The sequence below is a fragment of the Dasypus novemcinctus genome, chromosome 10, assembly GCF_030445035.2.
Source record: "Dasypus novemcinctus isolate mDasNov1 chromosome 10, mDasNov1.1.hap2, whole genome shotgun sequence".
NCBI classification, from domain to species: Eukaryota; Metazoa; Chordata; class Mammalia; order Cingulata; family Dasypodidae; genus Dasypus; species Dasypus novemcinctus.
This window is the reverse complement of record NC_080682.1, coordinates 120,429,853-120,452,435: the sequence shown is the minus strand read 5'-3', so window position 1 is coordinate 120,452,435 and position 22,583 is coordinate 120,429,853. Positions and strand designations below refer to the sequence as shown.

At 41.0% G+C, this 22,583-nt stretch overlaps 1 protein-coding gene across 2 annotated transcripts in view; it reads right to left on the bottom strand.

Annotated features, from left to right (window-relative positions):
• CCDC81 (coiled-coil domain containing 81) overlaps positions 1–22,583 on the bottom strand; it is a 47,195-nt gene that overhangs the window by 23,954 nt on the left and 658 nt on the right. Inside the window, exons 2-5 of one of the 2 annotated variants that reach the window (XM_004455251.2) lie at positions 16,406–16,467; positions 14,385–14,541; positions 3,874–4,130; positions 1,878–1,957 (exon numbers count right to left, since the gene is read on the bottom strand). In XM_004455251.2, the coding sequence (XP_004455308.2) occupies positions 1,878–1,957; positions 3,874–4,130; positions 14,385–14,541; positions 16,406–16,467 (556 nt within the window). The remainder of the gene's footprint in view (positions 1–1,877; positions 1,958–3,873; positions 4,131–14,384; positions 14,542–16,405; positions 16,468–22,583) is intronic. The other variant, XM_004455253.3, reaches the window with a different exon arrangement.

The window sequence follows — 22,583 nt, the reverse complement described above, 5'->3', positions numbered from 1 at the left end:
TTTCTGTCTTTCCTAATTCTATAAGCATATGCCATTGGGTGACACTGTGAAAAGTGGTTGGGTAGCTTGAGGGTAAGAATTCACAGAATATGTCCAGAAGTAACCATTCCTTCCCTCCCTCTTCTCCATCCACCCTTACTCTCCCCAAGGCAAAAGAGAGAGACTAGTAAAGATAGAATGGGTAGGGAAGGGGGGTGAGTGTGTTCAGTGGATAGCTGATGTGTGTAGTTATAGGCTTCCTTTGGTCTTAGGTATGGAGTGCTGGGTTGGCATTGCAGGGCAGGAGTGGAGAGTTACTTCAAGTAAATTCACAGACCAAACTTCACATACATAAAGCACCTACAATTGTTCTGAGTGCCCACTTCTAAAGCTCTCTAATTTCTAGGCATTTCCATCCCTGTACCTTGACTTACTCAAATATTTTTCTCCTGGAGTGCTGAAACCAAAATATGTCAGAGAGGAGAAGTCACATTTGCCCTCTAAAATATAATAAATTATTTTTAATACACTGATTTTTTAAATAAGTAAGGCAACATGGTACAATGGAAAGAACATTGGAACAGCTGAGAGACATAGTTTTATTTCTGGCTTGGCCATTCATTAGTTGTGTGAACATTTCATCTGTAATTGAAAGCTTATTTAGCACACTGATTATGCTGAAGTATGTGTCACACATTTCTTCCAGTAGGAGGTTGTTACAAACCAACAAAAACAAGATGTCACAGACTGAAAAGAAAATGAGAAAATAATACTCTGGGAAACTAGTTGTTATTCCCCAAATTTCCTCCACCAGGAATGCACAGCAGTTAATTGGCACGGCAATTAGGATTGAGAATGTGAGTAAGAACACACAATGAGTGAATGTTGACCAAGTTGGAAATAAAAACCATGTCTCCTGGGGCATGGATGCAGCTCGAGTGGCTGAGCACCTGCTTCCATGTACGAGGTCCCAGGTTTGATCCCTGATACCTCCTAACAACAAAACAAGCAAATAAAAAAAAATTATTGGGGAGCAGATGTAGTTCAGTGGTTGAGCTCCTGCTTCCCATGCACGAGGTCCTGGGTTCAATCCCCGGTACTTCTTAGAAAAAACCCGACTCCTATTCCAGTGTTCCTATGCTGCACCACGTTACTGCACTCATTAAATAACAATAATGAATTAAAATTAAAATTAACTTTAAATCTCTATAAAATGGAGAGAATCATAATGCATATTTCACAGCATTGTAGTGAAGATTAAATACAATAATACTGAGAAAGTACTTAACAGTACCTGGCATCTAGTAAGTGTTCCACAGATAATAGCTATTATTATTATTGCATTATTAGTGTTGCTGTTATTATCAATATTATTATCATTGTTGGCAGCAGCCACCAGTTACTCCCACTGTACTCTGCTTACACTGTGCACAATTCCACCACTCCGTGAGAGAAGGGTTTAGGGCAAAGCCTGTTATTCCCTTATCCTACTTCATCTTTCTAACCTCTTCAGATGAAGAGTCAAGGTTTGAACAGGAGGTAGGCTGGACTGTAAAAGCAGGAAGCTGCTAGAGCAGAGAGTGGCGGAGGGCAGGAAAACGCCCAGCTGGTGAAAGCAGGTTCACGACTGCTGCAGGGACGCAGGCTGGTGGGACATAGTGTCAGACTTTCCGGGGAGCCAAGTGCAGTTTAAAAAGGAATATTCAGAATACCTGCTGATTTTTAATCCAGCTACAGAAAGTGCGTGCCATAAATTCTTTTCTCCTTGGTCCATTTAAAGAGTGAAAAACAGTGCATGGAAAGGAGCCTGAGCTACAAAAGGCTGAGAAGCACTGCCCAGATAAGCCGACAGGGCAGCGAGGAGCCCCCGCACCTGAGGAACGGGGCGAAGCACTCACCTTGGAAATGCCAGGACGCTGTGGGGCCGCTTCCAGAGGTCCTCTCGGCTGGACAGCACCGAGTCCACGGTTCCAGGCCTCTGCAGGACAGGGACGGGGGGACACGGGCGGGAAGTGGCACGGCAATTCCAGTCCCGCCGCCTTCTCTCAAGTCACTGCCTCACCTTGGACAGCTACTTTTAGAGATCTTTAGGAGAGGGCCAGACAAGTGGAAATGATCCGGACAGTGAGCACGCTGACTAATTCCACTCTTGACTCAAACAACTGGGCAGTTAAGAGAAGGAATCTGGAGTCCAGTGGATTCGTGTTCAAACCCCTACACTGCCGCCGTCTGCGTGACCTCAGGCCCCGGCTGGGGGGGATAATAATTGGATCTAATTCATAGGATTTTTAGGAGGCACTGTCTGTAAGTGGCTAGCACATGGTGAGCACTTCACAAATGGAAGTGATTAGAAGGATGTTATATTACAATCACATTATATTAGTACGCAATAATATAATGTAAATTATTATTTTGGTATTTCTTATATGGCTTTACAAATGGCTTTGAAAGGGATTCATAAAAAGAAGTTTTAGAATGTTTTAAATTATATTCTCACCATTTTACAGCAGTTTCCCAAAATGTGTTTTATAGATGCCAACGAGGTATTAAAGAGTATTGCATTAACATAAGGGTCCACAGTTAAGTGTGTGCTGGCAGTGAAACAGGCTGCTTTCCAGCCCCACTTCTCAGGTCCTTCCAACACGTGAAGTGCTCTGTACCTGTGCCCGCGAGGGTGATATATGCAATGTTCCCAATTTTCTTTGACCTCCAAATCCTCTTTTCACAAAAGATCTCTCAGGACAGGTTCTTTTGGAAAACGCTATTTAAAAGTTATGTTCTAGAATGCAGGAGGCCACATGAAATGCTGGCTTCTCTTTCAAACACATATTGGAAAAACCATTGTTCAGCACAGTCCCTGGGGGTGAGAGATGAGCAGCCACTTTGGCCTTGGTTAGTGGTTTTGCAAATCTTCCTCTGTCTGCATGAAAAAGACAGGGTTATACCTTTGCGTGTTTCCACTTTCCCCACGGGGCAGGCATCCCCTTGGCAGTCCTCTGGGATGCCAGCGTGCGTAGAAAGCCAGAGCCTCAGGACGCACATGCCAGCTCCTAAGCCCCCACGCCAGCGCGCTGCCTGGAGAAGCCAGGTGTTGGCGATGTGGAAGCAAGACCACGTGACATTACGTGGTGCGTGAGTTCACGCATGTCGATTTTGTCCGTCCCTGGAGGTGTGCCTAAGGCACTGGATACCTTAGTGTTCAGGCCATCTTTATTGCCTCCTTTAACTGGACCATGTCCAGCTCATCCCGGAGGTCGCCCACATCCAGACCAGCTCATGAGTGGGCAGCAAGGATGGCTGTCAATTAGGCAGGGTCTCCCGCTCACTACACAGCACGTTAAAAACCAGCGGTGCATCGCGATGTCTAGAATTCGATTTTCTGGTAGATTTTCATTAAAATATAACAGTATAGAAATAGGAAAAAATGTGTGGTTAGGAAGTCTGGGCTCAAATCCCAGTCCTACCACTTAATGCTCTGGCCTTGGGCTTCCCACAAAACCTCTCTGAGCCCCCATTTCGTTTATTTGTAAAATCAGGATAATAATAATACTGATTTGATAATGTTTTCATAATCAAATGAAATAATATCTATGGAAAAACTCTGTAAACTAAAAGGTAATATAAAATGTTCAGAATCATCACTTCTACTACTGTTTATATATTCTTCAGTTGGCATTGACTCAAAACTTAGTTTAAATTTCCTTTGCCCTCCTACTGGCCTTTGTCAAGAGCTAACCTTAACCATCTATAAACAAACGCTCCCATGCACTTGAGGAGATTGTCGTTTTAAAAACATGTATGTAAACCTGAGCTTTTCTCAGTGTTGTCATCCCTAGAGGTGATGCAGAGCTATGGTTTGGGGGAGGGGTTAGGAGAAGGAAAGTATTAATTTACATTTGCCAGGGCTTTCACCAGAGTCCCACTTCCATCCATGGCAGAAAGAAAGTCCTTATAAAATCTCATCTTCACTTTGCTGTCTCTGATCACAAGGACCCCGATGCCTTTGAATGTAAACTCCACGTTCTGTTTGATGGAAATGGATCGTGATAAAAAAAGCAAGGTCTCCTTCACACATCCTTCCACTGTATCCCTGTTAAACGGACCCTCCAGGGATATCATTACAAAATTCAGCGGAACAATTGGGATATCACCTGGAGGAGAAAAAAGACATTGGGGTGGGGGAAAGAAAGTAGAGATTTACTGTAAGGACAGATCAAAAACACAAATAATCATCTGATTCTTACGTAACACTCAAAAATAGGAATGTCCACGGGTCCTCCACTATACCCAGTATTACCTTATCCATTACTGCAGATAAATAACAGAACTACTTATTAAGAGATATTAGTTAGTATAATTTTCCCTAAAAATGTAATGTTTTAACTCAAAATAAGAACAATTAACTTTCTAAGCAACACTCTATGCAAGCTTCCTGATTTTCTCTTGGAGACATGGTAATAACTAACTGTTCCTCTTCTTAAGGGGATGGGGTGGTTTGAAACTATGTACCCCAGAAAAGCATGTTCTTAAAGTTAATCCGTTCCTGTGGTGTGGACCCACGTAAGAAGGAGCTTGTCGTGAGGCTACTTTAGTTAACGTGTGAGCCACCTCATTCAGGGCGGGTCTTGATCCTCTTACCTTTATAAGAGAATGAAGTTCAGACAAAGAAAGAGAAAGCCACAGAAGCAAAAGCTGAAAGCAATCAAACTAGATATCACATGCAAAAGAATGAAACCATTACAGATGCAGAAGGGAGAGACCAGCAGACACCTCCATGTGCCTGGCCAGGTGACAGAGGACCAAGGAGCACCTGCCGTCAGTTTTTGGGAAGAAAGCAGCACCTTGATGATGACTTGATATGGACATTTTTCTCACCCTCAAAACTGTAAACTGAGGAATTCCCATTGTTAAAAGCTAACCCATTTTATGGTATCGGCTTTCAGCAGCCTGGCAAAGTAAAACAGGGGGTCTTCCAAAAATTTCAGCCCCCTTATCTTTCAGGACAAGCTGCAGCAAAATGTGCCTAGCTCCTCCAGTTATAACACCATTTTTAAACAATTATAAAAATCTAAAAGTGTTAAATGTTTTGAAAAGATAGTCTTCTTTGCTAGAAGTTAATTTTAAATGAAATTGGGTCTTATAAAAGGGTGTAAGAATGGGTGACTTGCAGAATACTTTTCCTCTCTGAGTCCATGGGTGACATTGCAAAGGAATATGATTATATGTTGCTTGAAGTAAGTTATTTAATAAGAACAGACGTAGGAGCCACGCAAGGTCCACAACTCAGAAAAGGGACAAATAGCAAAGAAGTTCAAAATGATAAATCCAAAAACAGTAAACACAGTCCATCGTTAGAGGAATAGGGCAGAGAAGAGAGAAGAACATTCTCAACATTCCTTCCACAAGCATAGATTGATAGTCTTTCAAATGTCCAATATCCCAGGTGATGAAGTTTAGAGCAATTTAAAAAGATGATCTGTCCCACAGCAACCTGCTATCTTCTGCATAATTTAACTGTGATTCTATACCACCTCCCTCCACTTCATTTTAAAATAAATTTTTAAAAGAGAAGGTTATACTCTCAGTCACTATGCTCTCCCTTCCCTTCACCCATCACCTCTCAGCAATCTGTCACCCACTCATCTCAGTAAGAACCAGCATCTCATGATGGACAAGCAGGGGACACCTTGCACATCTTAATTCTCATGACTTTTCTGTTGACCACCACTCTTGGTCCTCCTTCTTAGTCTCCTTTTCTGGCCTCCCTCCTCCTTTCACTCCTTAGAAGATGCTGCTTTTTCATAGGATTCTGTCTTTATCTCTTCTTACTTTATATCACCTCTTTGCATAATCTAATCCATTGTACTGGTTTTAGTAGCAATATGCTGATAACTCTCAAATCTTGCTATCTAGTCATTCCCTTCTCCTGAGCTCTGGAATCACCACTACTGGTGATGGAAGGAATCTCAAACTCAATATCTCCAAAAATAAACTCATTATTTTACCTCCCACTGTATATATTTATATTTTTTATTCCATATATTGTATTTTTGTTTTTTATCCCCCCCTTCATTCTCTGTGGCAGCTCATGGCATGAGCATCTATCTATTATCCAATGAAGAAATCTGTATATATATATATCTTCTTTTTGCTGAACCCATCAATTCTACATATGAAATGTCTCATGAATGTCTCTCCAGATTGCCACTGCCTTCATTCAGACTTCTGCCATTTTTTACCAAACTGTTACAATAGAAAGAGCTATCTTCCTAAACTAAAAACTTAACCAGTTCAGCTAATTTCCTACTCAAAAACTTTCAGTGCCTACAGGGTGAATTCTAAAGTCCTTACTACACATTTAAGGAGCCACACAATTTGGCTTTTACCTACTACTTTTTTACTTCCCTCACCCCCATAATCAATATCCCTGATTACAAGAACTAACTACCCATTTTCCCCTTAATAGATTTTACTATTTCCCTTATCCTTAACTTTGTTCATGCTGCTCCTGAAATATCTTCCCACAGCTTCTCTGTCTAGCAAAGTCCTATTATCCTGTTATCCATAATGACATCGTCACATGTCATCTTCCTAAACCTCCCTAAACAGAAATAGGCATGCCTTCTTCTGGGCTCCCTTAGCATTTGATCCTGTTCCTGAGCAATGCTTCTTTTACAGCACTTGATCATGTGGTATCATTTGGTTATATACTTACCTCCCATGCAAGATTCTGAGCTCTTCAAAAGCAGGGACCACTTATTAGTCTTTAAAAACCATAAGCTGGGTACAAGACATTTACCCCACTGCTTGTCAACATTGTACTAGAAATGCTAGACAGAGCAATTGGGTAAGAAAAAGAAATAAAAGCCATGTAATTTGGAAAGGAAGAAGTAAAATTTTCCCTATTCACAAATGGCATAATCCTATATATAGAAAATCCCCCAAAATCTACAACAAAGCTACCAGAGCTAATAAACTAATTCAGCAATGTGGTGGGGTTTGAGACCAACATACAAAAATCAGTGGTGTTTCTATACACTAGTAATGGACAATCTGAAAGGAAATAAAGAGGAGGATAACAACTCCATGTACAGTAATAACTGTAAGAATGAAATACATAGAAATAAATTTAACCATAGATGTAAAGGACTTGTTTATACATGGAAAACTATAAAACATAGCTGAAAGAAATTAAGGAAGACCAAAATAAACAGATGAAATGCTGCATTCATGCATTGGAATTCTTAATATTGTAAATTGACAATACTACCCAAAATTATTTACAGATTCAACACAATCTAATAAAAGTTATGATAGCCTTCTTCACAGAAATAGAAAAGCCAATAATCATATACATAAAATAAAGCAAGGGGCTCCAAAAAGCCAAAACCACCTGAAAAAGTAGAACAAAGTTGGAGGAATCACATTTTACAATTTCAAAATATATTACAAGGGAGTAATATATTTTGGTGGTTGAACAGCTGCTTCCCACATACGAGGTCCTGGGTTCAATCCCCAGTGCTTCCTAAAACAAAACAGCAAATAAATGCAAAAACCAACTTGAGGGAGCCAATGTAAATCAGTGGCTAAGCACTGGCTGGGAAGAAAAAATATATGAGGGAAAAAAATATGTATTTTTTAAATATATAAAACAAAGCTACATAATCAAAACAGTGTGATACTGGAACAAAGGCAGACATATAAATAAAAAAGACAGACATATAAATGAAAGGAATAGAATGGAAAGTCCAGAAATAAACCCTACAACTATAGCCAATTAATTTTTTTACAAGAGTGCCAAGTCCACTCAACGGAGAAAGACTAGCCTCACACTATAGAAAAAACATAAACAAAATGTACCAATGACCTAAATGTAAGCACTAAAACTAAAAAACTCTTAGAAGAAAACAAAGGGAAATATTTTCAGGACCCTGTAATAGGCAGTGGATTCTTAGACTTTACACTGAAAGTGCAGGCAACAACTACAACAAAAAATTAACTGTACTAGGCCAGTGCCCATCCTCCACTGGAGGCACAAGCCGCCTCGGGAGCTGTTCTGCAGCTGGAATTGAAAGCTCCACTTCCCAAAAACGGGTGAGGAAGAGACCATTGGGCACCAACTTCAGCTAGTGATGAGTAAAATTCAGCAGGCTTAAGTATGATCCTGAGAACAGCTAAGGTTTGAGCCTGTCCAGGTCAGAAAGAGGCCGGGAGCTGCCATCGTAACTCTACGCCTGGCACAAGGGAAAGCGGGGCGGTCTGAGGATCCCAGTGCTGGTGGCGACCGGCTTCTTCCCATCCAGATCAGACTGCAGCTCTAGCCTAGGCCCCAGTGCCACCTCCAGCAGGGAGGAAACTGAGGGAACCTGCGCCAACCTCTCCGGGAAATTACCAGCCAAGCCGCAGAGGCCAGTGATTGTCCTACTGTGGCGGCACTAGCCACCCCAGGAGCTGTTCTGTGATGGGAATTGAAAGCTCCATTTCCCAGAAACAGGGGAGGAGGAGATGGCTGGCTGCCGATTTCAGCTACTGATTGACAGACTCAGGTGGCTAAGGAATAACCCTGGAACAGCTAGGTTGTGAATTTGTCCAAGTCAGAAAGAGGGTGCTGGCTGCCATTTGACTCCACCCCCAGCCTGAGAGGAAGCCAGCCTGACCAAATATCACAATGATGGCGGGACTAGTTTCTTTCACCCGATCAGCCTGCAGCCCTAGCCTAGGCTTCAGTCCTGCCTCCGGCGGGGAGGAGGCTGGCTAGCTCAGCATCAGTCTATCCAGGTAACTGAGGGTACCTTTGGCTGGTACAAACTGAATAATCAGAAGTCTACCGAGGCAACTGCGGTCATCTTGGACCCACACTGCATAGATTGCTGCCCACACCTGCAGCTCCATCCCTGCCCCAGGCAGGGGAGAAAGGGGCAAGAAGCTTCATCAGTCTCTCTAGGCAACTACAGTCTAGCCCTGTACGACTTGGATTATTCCACACAGCTGTGACTCTGTCCCTACCTCTGGGAAAGGAGAAAGTTGGGAGAAGCTTCATCGGTCCCTGGGGCAATGAGGGCAGCTTGAGGCTCCACAGCTTATAGCACCAATTACATCCTTGGCTCCTACTGCACAACCAGCAAGGGAGAAAGGGCAGGAAGCCCTGAACTAAAGAGAAAAGCTGCACCCAGAATAAAGACTCTAGTAATCCAGATGCCAAGACACCAACCAAAAATTACAATCCACACCAAGAAACAGGAAGCTACGACCCAGTTAAAGGAACAAGATAAGCCTCCAGATGACATAAAGGAGTTGCGACAACTAATCATAAATGCTCAAACAAATGTTCTTAATAAATTTAATGAGATGGCTAAAGAGATTAAGGATATTAAGAAGACACTGGATGAGCACAAAGAAGAATTTGAAAACATACATAGAAAAATAGCAGATCTTATGGGGATGAAAGGAGCAATAAACGAAATTGAAAAAACATTGGAATCATATAATAGCAGATTCGAGGAGGCAGAAGAAAGGATTGCTGAGCTTGAAAAAATGGCCTCTGAAAGTGAACATACGAAAGAACAGATGAAGAAAAGAATGGAAAAAAATTGAACAAGGCCTCAGGGAACTAAACGACAGTCAGAGAGGTGCAAACATATGTGTCATGGGTGTCCCAGAAGGAGAAGGGAAAAGGGGCAGAAGGGATATTTAAAGAAATAATATTAGAAAATTTCCAACCCTAAGAAGGACATAGATATCCATGTCCAAGAAGCACAACAAACTCCCATCTGAAAAATCTGAATAAACCAACTCCAAGACACATACTCATCAGAATGCCAAATGCCAAAGACAAAGAGAAAATTCTGAGAACAGCAAGAGAAAAGCAATACATCACATATAAGGGATACCCAATAAGATTAAGTGTTGATTTCTCACCAGAAACCATGGAGGCAAGAAGACAGTGGGCTGATATATTTAAGATACTATGAGACAAAAACTTCCAGCCAAGAATTTTATATCCAGCAAGACTGTCTTTCAAAAATGAGGACAAGAGAGCCCAGATTTTCAGGAAATACTGAAGGGTGTGCTAGAGTCTGAAAAGAAAAGACAGGAGAGAGAGGCCTGGAAGAGAGTCTAGAAATGAAGATTACACAATAAAAGTAACTAAAAGTATCAAAAGAGTGGTGAAAATAAATATGACAGATAAAACTCAAATAGTCAGGAATAAACTTAATCAATTATGTAAAGCACTTGTATTCAGAAAACTGCAACCCAATGTTAGAAGAAAAAAGTCCTAAATAACTGGAAGAACTTTCCATGCTCATGGATTGGAAGGCTAAATATCATTAAGATGTCAATTCTACTCAAATTGATATACAGATTCAATGCAACCCTAACAAAAATTCCACCAGCATTAAAAAAAAATTGAAAACACAGTTATCAAATTTATTTGGAAGGATAAAGGATCCTGAACAGCCAGAAACATCATAAAAGGAAAAGTGAACCCTTATGTCTGGACTTTAAATCATACTACCAAGCTGTAGTGGTAAAAACAGCATGGTACTGGCATAAAGACAGACACATAGACCAATGGAACAAAACTGATGGTTCAGAAACAGATCCTCACGTGTATGGTCAAGTGATTTTTGACTAGCCTGTCAAATCCACACAGCTCAGGCAAAACAGTCCATTCAATAAAATGGTGCTGAAAGAACTGGATATCTATAGCAAAAAGAAGGAAAGAGGACCTCTATCTCACACCTTATCCAAAAACTAACTCATGGATCAAAAACCTAAAAATAAAAGGAAGAACCATAAAACTTCTAGAAGAAATTGTAAGAAAATATCTTCAAGACGTGGTGGTAGCTGGTGGATTCTTAACAGAGATAAGAGAAGGACTGAGATGACTACTGATGTTTAATGTATGTAGAAGTTTTAATTGGCTTTACTGTAAAAGTGTGGAAATGTATAGAATGGTTGGTAGCAAATAGTGAGTAATAGCTAGTTTATAAAAGAGGATGTGGCTGAAAATGGTAGTCTAGGGATGTAAATGCCAAATTGACAGAATGCTAGGGAATAATCTAGGAACTGAATAGCACAGTAAACCAAGAGGTGGATGAGAATTGTGGTTGATGGTACAGATGCAAGAGTGTCCTTTGTGAGCTACAGCAAATGTATATCACTACTGCAGGATGTTGGGAACACATGGGAAAAATACAACTAGAATGACCTATGGACTTTGGTTAGCAGTAATAATATAATATTCTTGCATCTCTGCCAAAGATGTTCTGTGTTGATAATGGGGCAGTGTGGAAAATGTGAGTCAAATGTATACAATGGACATGGTAGCAATCAGATGATATTATCTTACCTGTAACAAATGTTCTACCACAGTGTGGTGTGTTGATAGAGGGATGTTGCTTGGGAATTCTGCACATGTGCATGATTGTTTTATAAGTTTACAACTTCTGTCATAAAAAATATATTTAAAAAATAATAAGAGAGTGGGTTGGGGGAAATACACACCAAATGTAAGATAAAGACTATAATTAATAGTAAGATTTTGACAATATTCTTTTGTAATTTGTGACAAATGTCTCATGACAATGCAAGGTGTTGGTGGAGGGTTGATGTATGGGACCCCTGTATGATGTTATGCATGTTTGCTTTGTAAGTTCACAACTTTTACTATACACTTAATTGTTTATTTATGTTCATATATAAATGACATAAAGATAATAATAACAGGGAGGGTTGGGGGAAAATACTTTCTTAGTAGTAATACTTTGACAATGCTCTTTTAATCATTAGTTAAAAAGTTTTAACAACAATGTAAGGTGTTGGTGGTAGAGTGAATTACAGAGAGTCCTGTATGATGTTATATATGTTTGTTTTGTAAGTTCACAACTATTACTATATGCTTATTGTTTATGTTAAAAAAAACAAAAATGAAAAAAACCAAACTCTTGGCAATGGAGTATACCTATAAGGCAAAAAATAAAATAAATTAAATAAATAAATAGAAGGCAGTGCTTATGACAATAGGAATTGAGATGGGGCATAATAAGTGGAAGCAATAAAAACAATGACATAGGAAAAATAAATAAATATCTGTACTTCATCAAAATTAAAAACTTTTGTGTGTTAAAGGTCATTATCAAGAAAGTGAAAAGACCATCTACAAAATGGAAGACAATATTTAGAAACAATATATTGATGAAGGTTTAATCCAGTAACAAGGTAAATAACCCAGTTAAAAAGTGGGCAAAGGACTTGAATAGACTTTTCTCCAAAGAAGATATACAAATGGCAAATAAGCACATGAATAGATGCTCCATATCGTTAGCCGTTAGGGAAACGCAAATCAAAACCACCCACCATTGAGCCTCTGTCTCCCAGGACAGGTCTGACCTCAAAGGTGGGGTTCCACTTCACACCCACTGGAATACAATTATCAGAAAATGGAAAATAACAAGTGTTGGCAAGGATATGGAGAAATAGGAACTTTTGTACATTTTTGGTGGGAATGTAAAATGGTGCATCTGTTATGGAAGACAGTTGGGTGGTTCTTCATAAAGTTAAGTGTAGAATTACCTATGACCTGGCAATCCCACTTCTGGTTATACACACAAAAGAATTAAAAGCAGGCACTCAAACAGATACCTGTACATCAGCGTTCATACCAGCATTATTCATAATTGCCAAAGAATGGAAGCAACCCAAACGTCCATCAGTGGATGAATGGATAAACAAAATGTAGTATGTCCATACAATGGAATATTATTCAGCTGTATAAAGGAATGAAGTTCTGATACATGATATAAAATGGATGAACCTAGAAGATAACATGTTGAATGAAATAAGCCAGTAACAAAAAGTCAAATATATGATTTCACTTATATGAAATAACAAGAACATGCAAATTCAGAGACAGAAAGGTGGGGAGGTGGCAAAATTGGGGGTTAATACTTAATGGGTACAGAGTTTCTGTTTGGGGTGATGGAAAAGTTTTGGTAGTGGATGGTGGTGACGGCAGCACAATATTGTGCCTGTGATTAAAGCCAATGAATTGTATACTTGAAAGTAGTTAAAATGGAAATTTTCAGGTTGTTTCTTTATATGCGACCACAATAAAAATTTTTTTAAAAATAAAGTACAGCAATGAATGGTCAGTTAAAAAAAAAAAAAAAAAACACAAGTTAGCAGAGTACCTGGCACACAGGAGACTAACTGTTAATGCTTGATTAGCTGTCTAGTTAACTAACAATGAAGAAGCATAACCCAGAAGGCTAAGCTAGAGACAGAATTGTACTTGTGAAATAATTCAGTCATATATGTTTATTTCTGAAATGGCCTCACCGTGTGAAAAAGAAAGTCAATCTAAATTACTTTTGGAAGCTACAGTACAAGATCTAAGTTGGAAAATAAACTCTATTTCTAAGGGGGGAAATTTGGCTTTATTTTTACTTCCTTCAATAGGTTTTCAATGAATTATCCTTCTTCTGACAAAACTAGGTGAGAAGGTCTGAAAAGCTCTCTGAAACCCACCAGCCTGAACAGATGGAGAATGAATTCTAAGTGTAGCGTGCTGGTGTTCGTTTTCCAGCACATCCCTTTTCTGGTGGAAAGTGACTCTGAAAACTAAATTCCAGGACAATGGTCTTAAAGGACAGTTACAGCCCTTCCCCTGCAGGCCCTGGGGGCAGCTGACTCTTCCCGCAGGAAGGAGTCTGAGGCGGGAGGGAAGGATAAGGAGGTGAAAACGGCAGGAATCCGGAAGCAAGCCCCCCAGGCCTGGGGTAACCGAGGCAGGCGCCGGGAGCCCCGCTCACGCTGGCGCTGGCAGGCAGGCGTCCCGCCGCAGGGGTCAGGCCTGTCTGTCCAAGCACCCGGACAGGGCGGGACCCACAGCTGGCCCCCAGGAAACATCTGCGGGAGGAGGGAGGGGGAAGAATGTTCTAGGATGTGAGAAGGCTCTACGAGGTATTCATCAAGTCTTTAAGGAGTGCGACACTTCAAACTCTGGAACGTTAATATTTAATTACGTGTGTGAGAGCAACGCATGGAGGAACGTTTGCGCCCCTGATGCTGACTGACTGCAATTCTCCCAGCCAGGGCCCTGATGCTTAGATTCCTCGATCTGCAGCGTGGATGAAGCCTGCGCAGCTCCGAGCCGTGCCCTTCAGGGACCTCGCCTTCCTGTCGCGTCAGGCCTTCTGGCCCGGGCCTCGGCTTCTGAGGTGTGACCGCCTGCGGGGAGGCGCTGGCATTTCCCGCCTCGGCCCCTCCCTCTCTTACAGGCGCCCTGTGAGGAGTTTAGAACCTCACGTCACAAATGAAGCCCCAAAGCACCAAACGTTGCCCTTTCCTTCATCCCCAGGCCGTCGCCTTCCGGGAAGCCCTTCAGTCTCCACCTGACTCACCAGGAGTGTGGACTTTGTTTTGTTTGAGTCCGTGTGTCTGCACCAACTTCTTCGCCATGATAAACATGGGCCTCTGCATGAGGATAAACTTGTTGTTTCCCACGTCAAGCTTTTGCCTCATGAAAGTGAAAGTTCCAAGTCCTGGGATCTGAACTCCCTGAAAGGAAGAAGAGCGAAATATAATAATAAAAAAAGCAACGAACACTATTCACTGAAGGGGCAGAGAAAAATGATCCTGTATACAGTTACCCCAGCACGTGAAGAGAGAAGTTAGGGCCTTAAAAACTCAGTGATTTCCGCCATGTCTCACCGTGTGATAGTTTATGATGCTCAGTTTACGAATAGGCTTGGTATAAAATGCAACCCATCAGACTCTATCAACCCACAGTGCCTACTGACAGCAGATCCCTTGTCTCTCACATCATTAAAAACCCTGGGCGCCTAAGAAAACCTCCTTCCATCAATGTCTAGGATGACTCATGCTCGAAAGGTGCGCCATGCTAAATGTTAATTGTTTACCATTAGAGGGAAGGAATTGAAGGGAACATGGGGAACTTCATTTTCTCCTTTCTTCTTTTGGGTTTGTTTCTGGCAAAAGCAGGCAAGCCAACCACCCAGGCATAAGCTGCCCATGGCGGTCTCGGCCGCCGGGCGGAAGCAATGCCTTTGGCCCTCTGGGTTTCCAGCTGCCCAGTGACATCCTGTATCGAGGGCTGCAGGCGCCAGGAGAGGATGCAAGGGAGAAAAAATAAACATAATAAGTAGAAAAAGCCGCTGTGTACAGCGGGGGAAGCACAGAGATTAAAAGGTGAAGAGTATTCTTTGTTTTTTGCTTATTTTTGTTCTTGAAATAATGAAAATGCACTAATAATGATTGAAGTGATGAATGCACAACTATGTGATTACATCAAATATCACTGATGGTATACTTTGGATGGATTTATGCTTTATTAATATGGATCAATAACCTTAATTTGTTAAAACAATAAATTAAAATTAAATAATTCAAAAATAAAATAATTACAATTTTCAAAAAAGACAAAAAGAAAAAATAAAATGAAAGGTGAAAAAACAAAAAACAACAGAACAAAAAATAAACAAACAACACAAAAAAGAAAAAGAAAAAATGTTTAAAAAAACAAAAAAGTAAAAAATAAAAAGGCAAAAAAGATAAAAGGAAAAACAAAAAAAGAAAAAAGTGTAAAATTTTTTAAAAAGTAATGTAAGGGAGTAAAAGTAGGCAGCTAGAGAAGACGGTGGCTGGAGAGTGCACAGCCACGTAATTAGAGTCGGCCCATTGTCAGCGCCAGCCAAGTGTGACAATGCAGAACGGAAAACCCATGTTGTTAGATCTACTGATTTGTCGATAGAAGACAGGGGAAAAAACACCAAAATTCTACATAAACTCCCCCAGTTTTAAGTGGCAACAACTAATTGAAATTCTCAGACCAGGTAATTGTGGAGGATGAATTCAGCGCGAGGTCTGTCATAGTAGAACCTCTGAACAGGTATAAAAGTCCCACAAGCTCCCAGCTCTCTCCAAGCACCTCCCAAATCTCTGTCCAGTTGCATGGTACTCAAATCCAAGACTTGACAAGAGGAAATAGTCCAGCCCTGGGCTCAGCTTCTCGTTTCTGGCAGGTAGAGTTTAGTCCCCAACTGTCTTCTTATATTCCAATTAAAATCTATTCCAAGACAAGAAGCATTACATCCTTCCACAGTTATGCCAGGAACTATAAGATTGCAGATAAACTCCTGTAGTTCCTCCACACATACTTAGACTGATCGTTACCACTTTCCATATCACTGGAAGAGCAGAGCTTACAAATTCATTACCGAAGGATAGAATCCATGTTTGTCAAATCTCCTGTCCTCAGGTCCTAGCGGTGCTCATCTAAAACCACCTGGCTGAAAGTTAAACTCAGGGGCTCTAGTCTACTCCGCAACTCCAAGAAAAACTAGAGGAATATGGAGGAAAGAGCCTTTGGGCTTGTACATTAAAATTAAAGTCTAAATCCTACCTTGTGCAAGGTTAGCTGCCGTTCCACAAATTCTGAGACATTCCCCCAGATAGTAGAGACTTCTGAAATTCAAAGGAAAACAAAACCGATGTGGTATTTGATGCTTATGATGAAAATGTAAATGTGAAACGTAGAATCAAGTGACAATAATTCCTACCATAAACTAAATACCGATATTTAGTATGAACAGAAAATAGTCATTCCCAAAAGTTATTTTTCCTGGTAATAGAAGCTTACCCCTCTCTAAATTCCAAAAATATGATTTAAAACAGTAAAATAGGGGAGTGGATATAGCTCAGTGGTAGAGCACCTGCTTCCCATGTACAGGGTCCTGGGTTCAATTTCTGGTACCTCCTAAAACAAACAAACCCCCCAAAAAACAAACAGTAAAATAATAAGATTTTTGAAGGAAACCTTTCTAAAAATATCCTTTCCTCTTTACTGTATATAAAGAAAGCCAGGTATAATCTAGCCATTTCTGAACATCCCATTCAACAAGCATTGATTAAGTGTCTACTCTGTCCAATGGAAGACTCTGTAATTCACTCTAAGTCATGGGTATACAGTTTATCATAATCAGCTGTTTCACCTAGGCTGCCCTATTCTGCTGCATTTCCCACTGCCTCCCCAATTCCACAGCCAGAAGAATTCTGCTGTCTGCTAAGAACTAAAAGTCTTTCAACCAGTCCCAATTGTATAATTAATTAAAATTTTCATGGTGAGTGAAAGTGTCATGCATTCACTGCCAAGGTAGAATCCCAATGTCTAAATTTACAGGGAGAACTTTCAAAATTTTAAAGTAAAAATTGTTAAGTTTATGTGAGTCTTTCACCTAGACTCATTACATGCAACTCAGATTTCAGACAATCTGGACCTCAGAGGAAATGATTTAATTAGTGTCAGGAGAAATTTCATCCTAGTGAAAAGACTTAATTGAGCCTAATTGGAAATCTGAGGATTGTCTTTCTTCTTTTGCATGATACATTCAAGTCCACCACGTTGTTTTGCTCTACACAGTTTAATAGGCAAAGTTACATCAGAGCAGAGTTAGTTATTCTAAACTGAAATTTGCTATTTCTCAGTGAAGAGAATGAAGACAGGCACATCCTTCCCCTGGGAAATTTAAAGCCTTATATTTCAATTAGAAACACATTTGGAAATCTTCCAGACTGTAATTTCTAACTAGAAGTTTTATGACATTGTGAGGTGTCAGATAGGGTATCACTAACTTCTCAAAACTAAACAAAACAAAAAAAATTGACCAACCCTACAAAGCAAAGAATATGCTGCTTTTATATTTTAAGGAAGGCTTGGGTTGGTTTTTTATATTATCACTGTTATTAAACACACACACAAAACAAGGATCACTATTAAAAACAAACTATCCCTGGACATACCTTCTACATTCAGTTCAACCTCCATTTGATTTAAAATGCTAAACACTGAAAATCGAACTTGCAAACACAGCGCCATAATTAACAGGAACACATTATCTTCTATGTGATGGTTATACGAAAGAATTAAGTGCACATTTCATAAACTGTGGAACGCATGCTTGAAATAGAGAATGTGGTAGATTGAATTATATACGCCACCAAAGGCACGTTCTCAATCTAAGCCCGCATTGCTGTGTGCCCGTCATGTGGGAGTCAGGGTGGGTCTTCACCTCTATTACTAAAGTGAAGAAACCAGAATCCAGGAATCAGAGAAAGCCACAGGGAGGAGCCAGGAGCCAGAAGTCAGTGGGAACAGACGCGCAAAGAAAGGAGAGGACGTGGCCATGTGACATGGCAGATCACAAGCCAAGGAGCCCCAAGGATGGCCAGCAGGCAGCACCACAGCGCTGCAGACTTGGGAAAGCAAGCCTTCCGATAGCCTGATGCTGGACTCCTAGCCTCAGAGCCCTGGGCAGCACGTTCCCGCTGTTAGGCCAATCCATTTTGCGGTATTTTTTGTCACAGCAGCCTGGCAAACTAAGACAGATGTTAAGGTCAAAAATAAAAGATAATTATCGGAAAAATACATTGAATGTAAGCTCTGAACTATAGTTAGCAGCAATATTTTGATGATGTCCTTTCATCATTTGTAACAAACGTTCTACAGCAATGCAAGGTGCTGATGGGGTCATGTATGGGAATCCTGTATGTTAGGCATGATTGTTTTGTAAACTCACAACTTGTCTCATTCAAAAGAAAAAAAAAAAAAAACTATATCCAGTAGAAAACTCATTTTCCATGGGCCCAACATAGCCAGGGATAAAATCAGCATTTCCTTATCCCTTTGCAAAAAAGAAATGTTGAAAATCAACATAGAAATTTATAAACTATGTTTTAAAAAACCACATAGATATTCGTATTATCTACCTAAATTATTCTTTTACAAGATAGCACTTTTTAATATTGTACTTTTACCTCCATACTGACTGCATAATGGCAGTTAAACTTGTAAAGTGCAAATTTATGCCTGTACATGTTTACCAACCAAGGCTTTAAAAGTGTGGGAGTAAGGAATTAAGGCTTAAAATGTACAGAGTTTCTATTTGGAAAGATGGAAATGTTTTGGTAATGGATGGTGGAGATGGTAGTACAACATTGTGAATGTAATTAACAGCATTGAATTATATATTTGAATCTGGTTAAAAGGGGAAATGTTAGGTTGTATGTATGTTACTAGAATAAAATTTTTTAAAAATCCATAGAACTGTTAACCACAATCCATTTTCCACCACATGGTTCACTGTGTCATACAGTTCCACGTCTTGTACATTCTATCCAGTGTATACCCAGTGGCTCTCACTTGAATCACAGAATTGTGCAGTCATCGCCTTAGTAAGTTTTTTGTTTTCCTTAGTCCAAAAGAAAAAACGCCATACCCCCTTATTATTGGCATAGTACCTTCTTGACATTGATGTGAGGATATTACAATATTCCCGTTAACTATAGTCCATAAGTTACATTAGTTGTATTTTCCCATGCATCACCATATTCTTAATACCTTGTGATAGTGACATATATTTGTTCTACTACATAGAAGAACAATTACTGTATTTGTACTATTAACCACAATCTTCATCCACCGCTGGTTTCACTATGTTTTTCAGTCCCTAGATTATTCTCTAGCTTTCTTTCCATTGACATTTATGTCCCTAAACTACCCTTTTTTCAGCCCTAATCCCATTTATAAACCAGCCAGGTTAGTTATACTCACTATAATGTGTGTTACCATCAACTCTATACATTTCCACATTTTTACAGTCAAGCTAATTAAAAATTCTACATACATCAGTACCCCTTCTCCAGCCTTCATCCTAACTCCTGGTAATTTATAGTCTAGGTTTTAACTCCATGTGTTGATTCTTCCTATTTCGTTCATATTAGTGAGACCATACCATACTTGTCCTTCCAAGTCTGGCTTTTTTCACTTAGTGTAATGACCTCAAGGTTCATCATGTTATCGTGTGTGGCGATTTCACTTCTTCCTACAGCAGCGTAGTGTTCCAGTGGATGTCTACACCACAGTTTGCCTATCCATCATTGGTTAATGGACACTTGAGTTGTTCCCATCTTTTGGCAATCGTGAATCATGCCACCATGAACATCAATGTTCATTAACAGTACAAATATGGGAGTGTTCTCTCATGAACTATTACAAATGTACAATACTAATACACAGTGTTAATAACAGGGGGTGTATGGAAAGAATATACCAAATGTGCGCTGTGGACCATAGTTAGTGGGAATAGTCTGCTGATATTCTTTCATAATCTGTAACAAATGTTCCACAACAATGGAAGGTATTGGTGGAGGGGTGATATGTGGGAATTCTGCACATTATGCATGATTACTTTATAAGCTCACAATTTCCCTAATAAAAAATATATATTAAAATAAAGAAATTAAAATAAAATCCACAGAACTGCCCAACACAGTGAACCCTAAGTTAAACCATGGACTATAGTTAATAGTACAATTCTCAAAAAGGGATTTCATCAATTGTAATAAATAAATAATGAAAAATAAGCTCCCTGACTTCATGAAACTTATCGTCTAAAATTAAAATACTGATACACAAGCAGAGCAGAACAGTAAAGGGTGAACTGGATACACAGACAGAATAGCCAAGCATAGAGGAGTAGAAAGAGCAGTGTGCTGGCGACCTTCCAGCCTCCAGGGAATTCCAGCTTCAACCAGTTCACGTCCATAAAATGATTGTGAACTTTCTAAACGCTATAATTGTAGTTTTTTTTTAAAGAAAGAAAATAATAATAAATACTGTCATTATGTAACATTAAGCTTTGGCGAAACCTAAGGAAGCAACAGGACTTAACATCATTGAAAAGTTCATTTGTGTTTTGCTAAGGTTTGGAGTTTATCCTCATCCCTTTTACGAGCTATTTGTGAAAGTTGATTTTTTAAGAACTAGTTTGGCTTATGCTTCTGTCACTCAACCAGTAGAGCGCTTGCTGAAGTCACCAACATTCCCCGAGTCAATGACTGCAGTGGGCGAGTTTCCTTCCCTTCTCTCCTGACGCGCAGCCGTCCTGACGCGGGTGCACACGCCCTCCTCCTTCAGCCTCTCCTTTCAGCTTGGCACACCCTGCTGCCTTGGGTTTTCCTCCCTGCTCGCCGCTGTTTCTCGTCGGTGTCCTTCGCAGGCGCCGCCTCCTCAGCCTAACCACACAGGCAGGAGCTGCCCAGGGCACCTCACTGGGCCGCCCTCCCTTCCACCCTGCCCTCTCTGCTCGGCGCTCACACCCATGCCCAGGGCGTGAAGGACACCCTCCGTGCAGATGAGTCCCCAGTGTTTGCCTCCAAGCCCAGACCCCCCCTTGAGGTCCCTGGGGCTCTGTAGCCATCTGCCTACTGGATATCTCTCACAGGCCCTTGGGCTTGTCCGAATCCAGGCTCTTCCCTCACTTGAATCTCCTGCCTCTTCCGGGGTTTCTGCCTCAATGAATGGCATCCCACCATGCAGTCAGCACGTAAGCCACGACCTCAGGAGCCATCCTGAAGACCCCCTCCTCCCTCGCCCCCATGTCCAGTCCACGCCGCAGTCTGTAGATTGTACTTCCAACTAGCCTTTCAGTCCGTCCGCTTCTCTTCACTACCACCGCCAGTTTAGACCAAGCCACCATTGCTGTCACCGAGGTGACGACTTACAGACACTCCTGATCTCCAATCCATTCCCCACAAGGCAACCAGAGGGGTCTTTCCAAAACACAACCTTGACCCCGTTATGCCTCTACCCCTCACTGGAAACTCTTAATGGCGTCTCACTGCTGTTCACAAAGGCCAACATCCTTAATCCGGTTTCCAAGGCCCACGGGACCTGAGCCCTCCCTTTCTCCCCAGCCCCACTCGGAACTTCCCTTTAACTGAGAGCAGCCGTGCCGGCCTTCCTTCAAGTCCCCAGTCACGTCATGCTCCCCCGCCACAGAGGTCTGCCTCTGCCAAGACCTCTGCCGCCTTCCCTCAGCTCCTCACCGCCCAGTGCATTTTACCGAGTTGATTCCAACTCATTCTTCACATCCCAGATCAACGCATCCTTCTTCTGCAACCCCTGCTGCGCAGCCCACACTCTGTCTGCATTGAAAGTTCCCACTGTGCCATGAGCTGCTTCCTCAGCAGCAGTTACTACAATTGCCATTTTACATCCCTTTCTATGAACGTTTGATTAAATGTGTAACTGGCCCCCTAGATTTTATGTTCCAAGGGTTTTACTCACCATTGGTTCTCTGGTGCCTCGCACATAATAGCTTCTCAATATTATGTGAATGATAAGATTATTTTTAAATTTATAAGTATCACAATTATTCTATAATCCATAAAACTGCCATCTTAATGCTATGAGTGATAGAGGATAGGAAAATAAGAGGCATCCAGTCCTACTGATTTGGCTTCCTAAGAGCCTTTGGTCGAAGTCTAGCTAACTTCCCCAAGTCACAGCAGTCGACTGATAGCTCCATATCTGCAGCTCCTGGCTTTCCAAGGGCTCCTATCGCTTGCAGACAGATGTCAGCCTCACTGTGATGTGACTCTTTTAGGAAACTGCTATAGCCGAGTATTTGTCCAGCTAGGAGCCAAGCCTAGCAAGTTTTCTACGGCGAGCTGCCAGATCCTCTTCCAAACCTTCACCCCATATCTTTTTATGTTCATTTTACTTTCCTAACACAACCCCG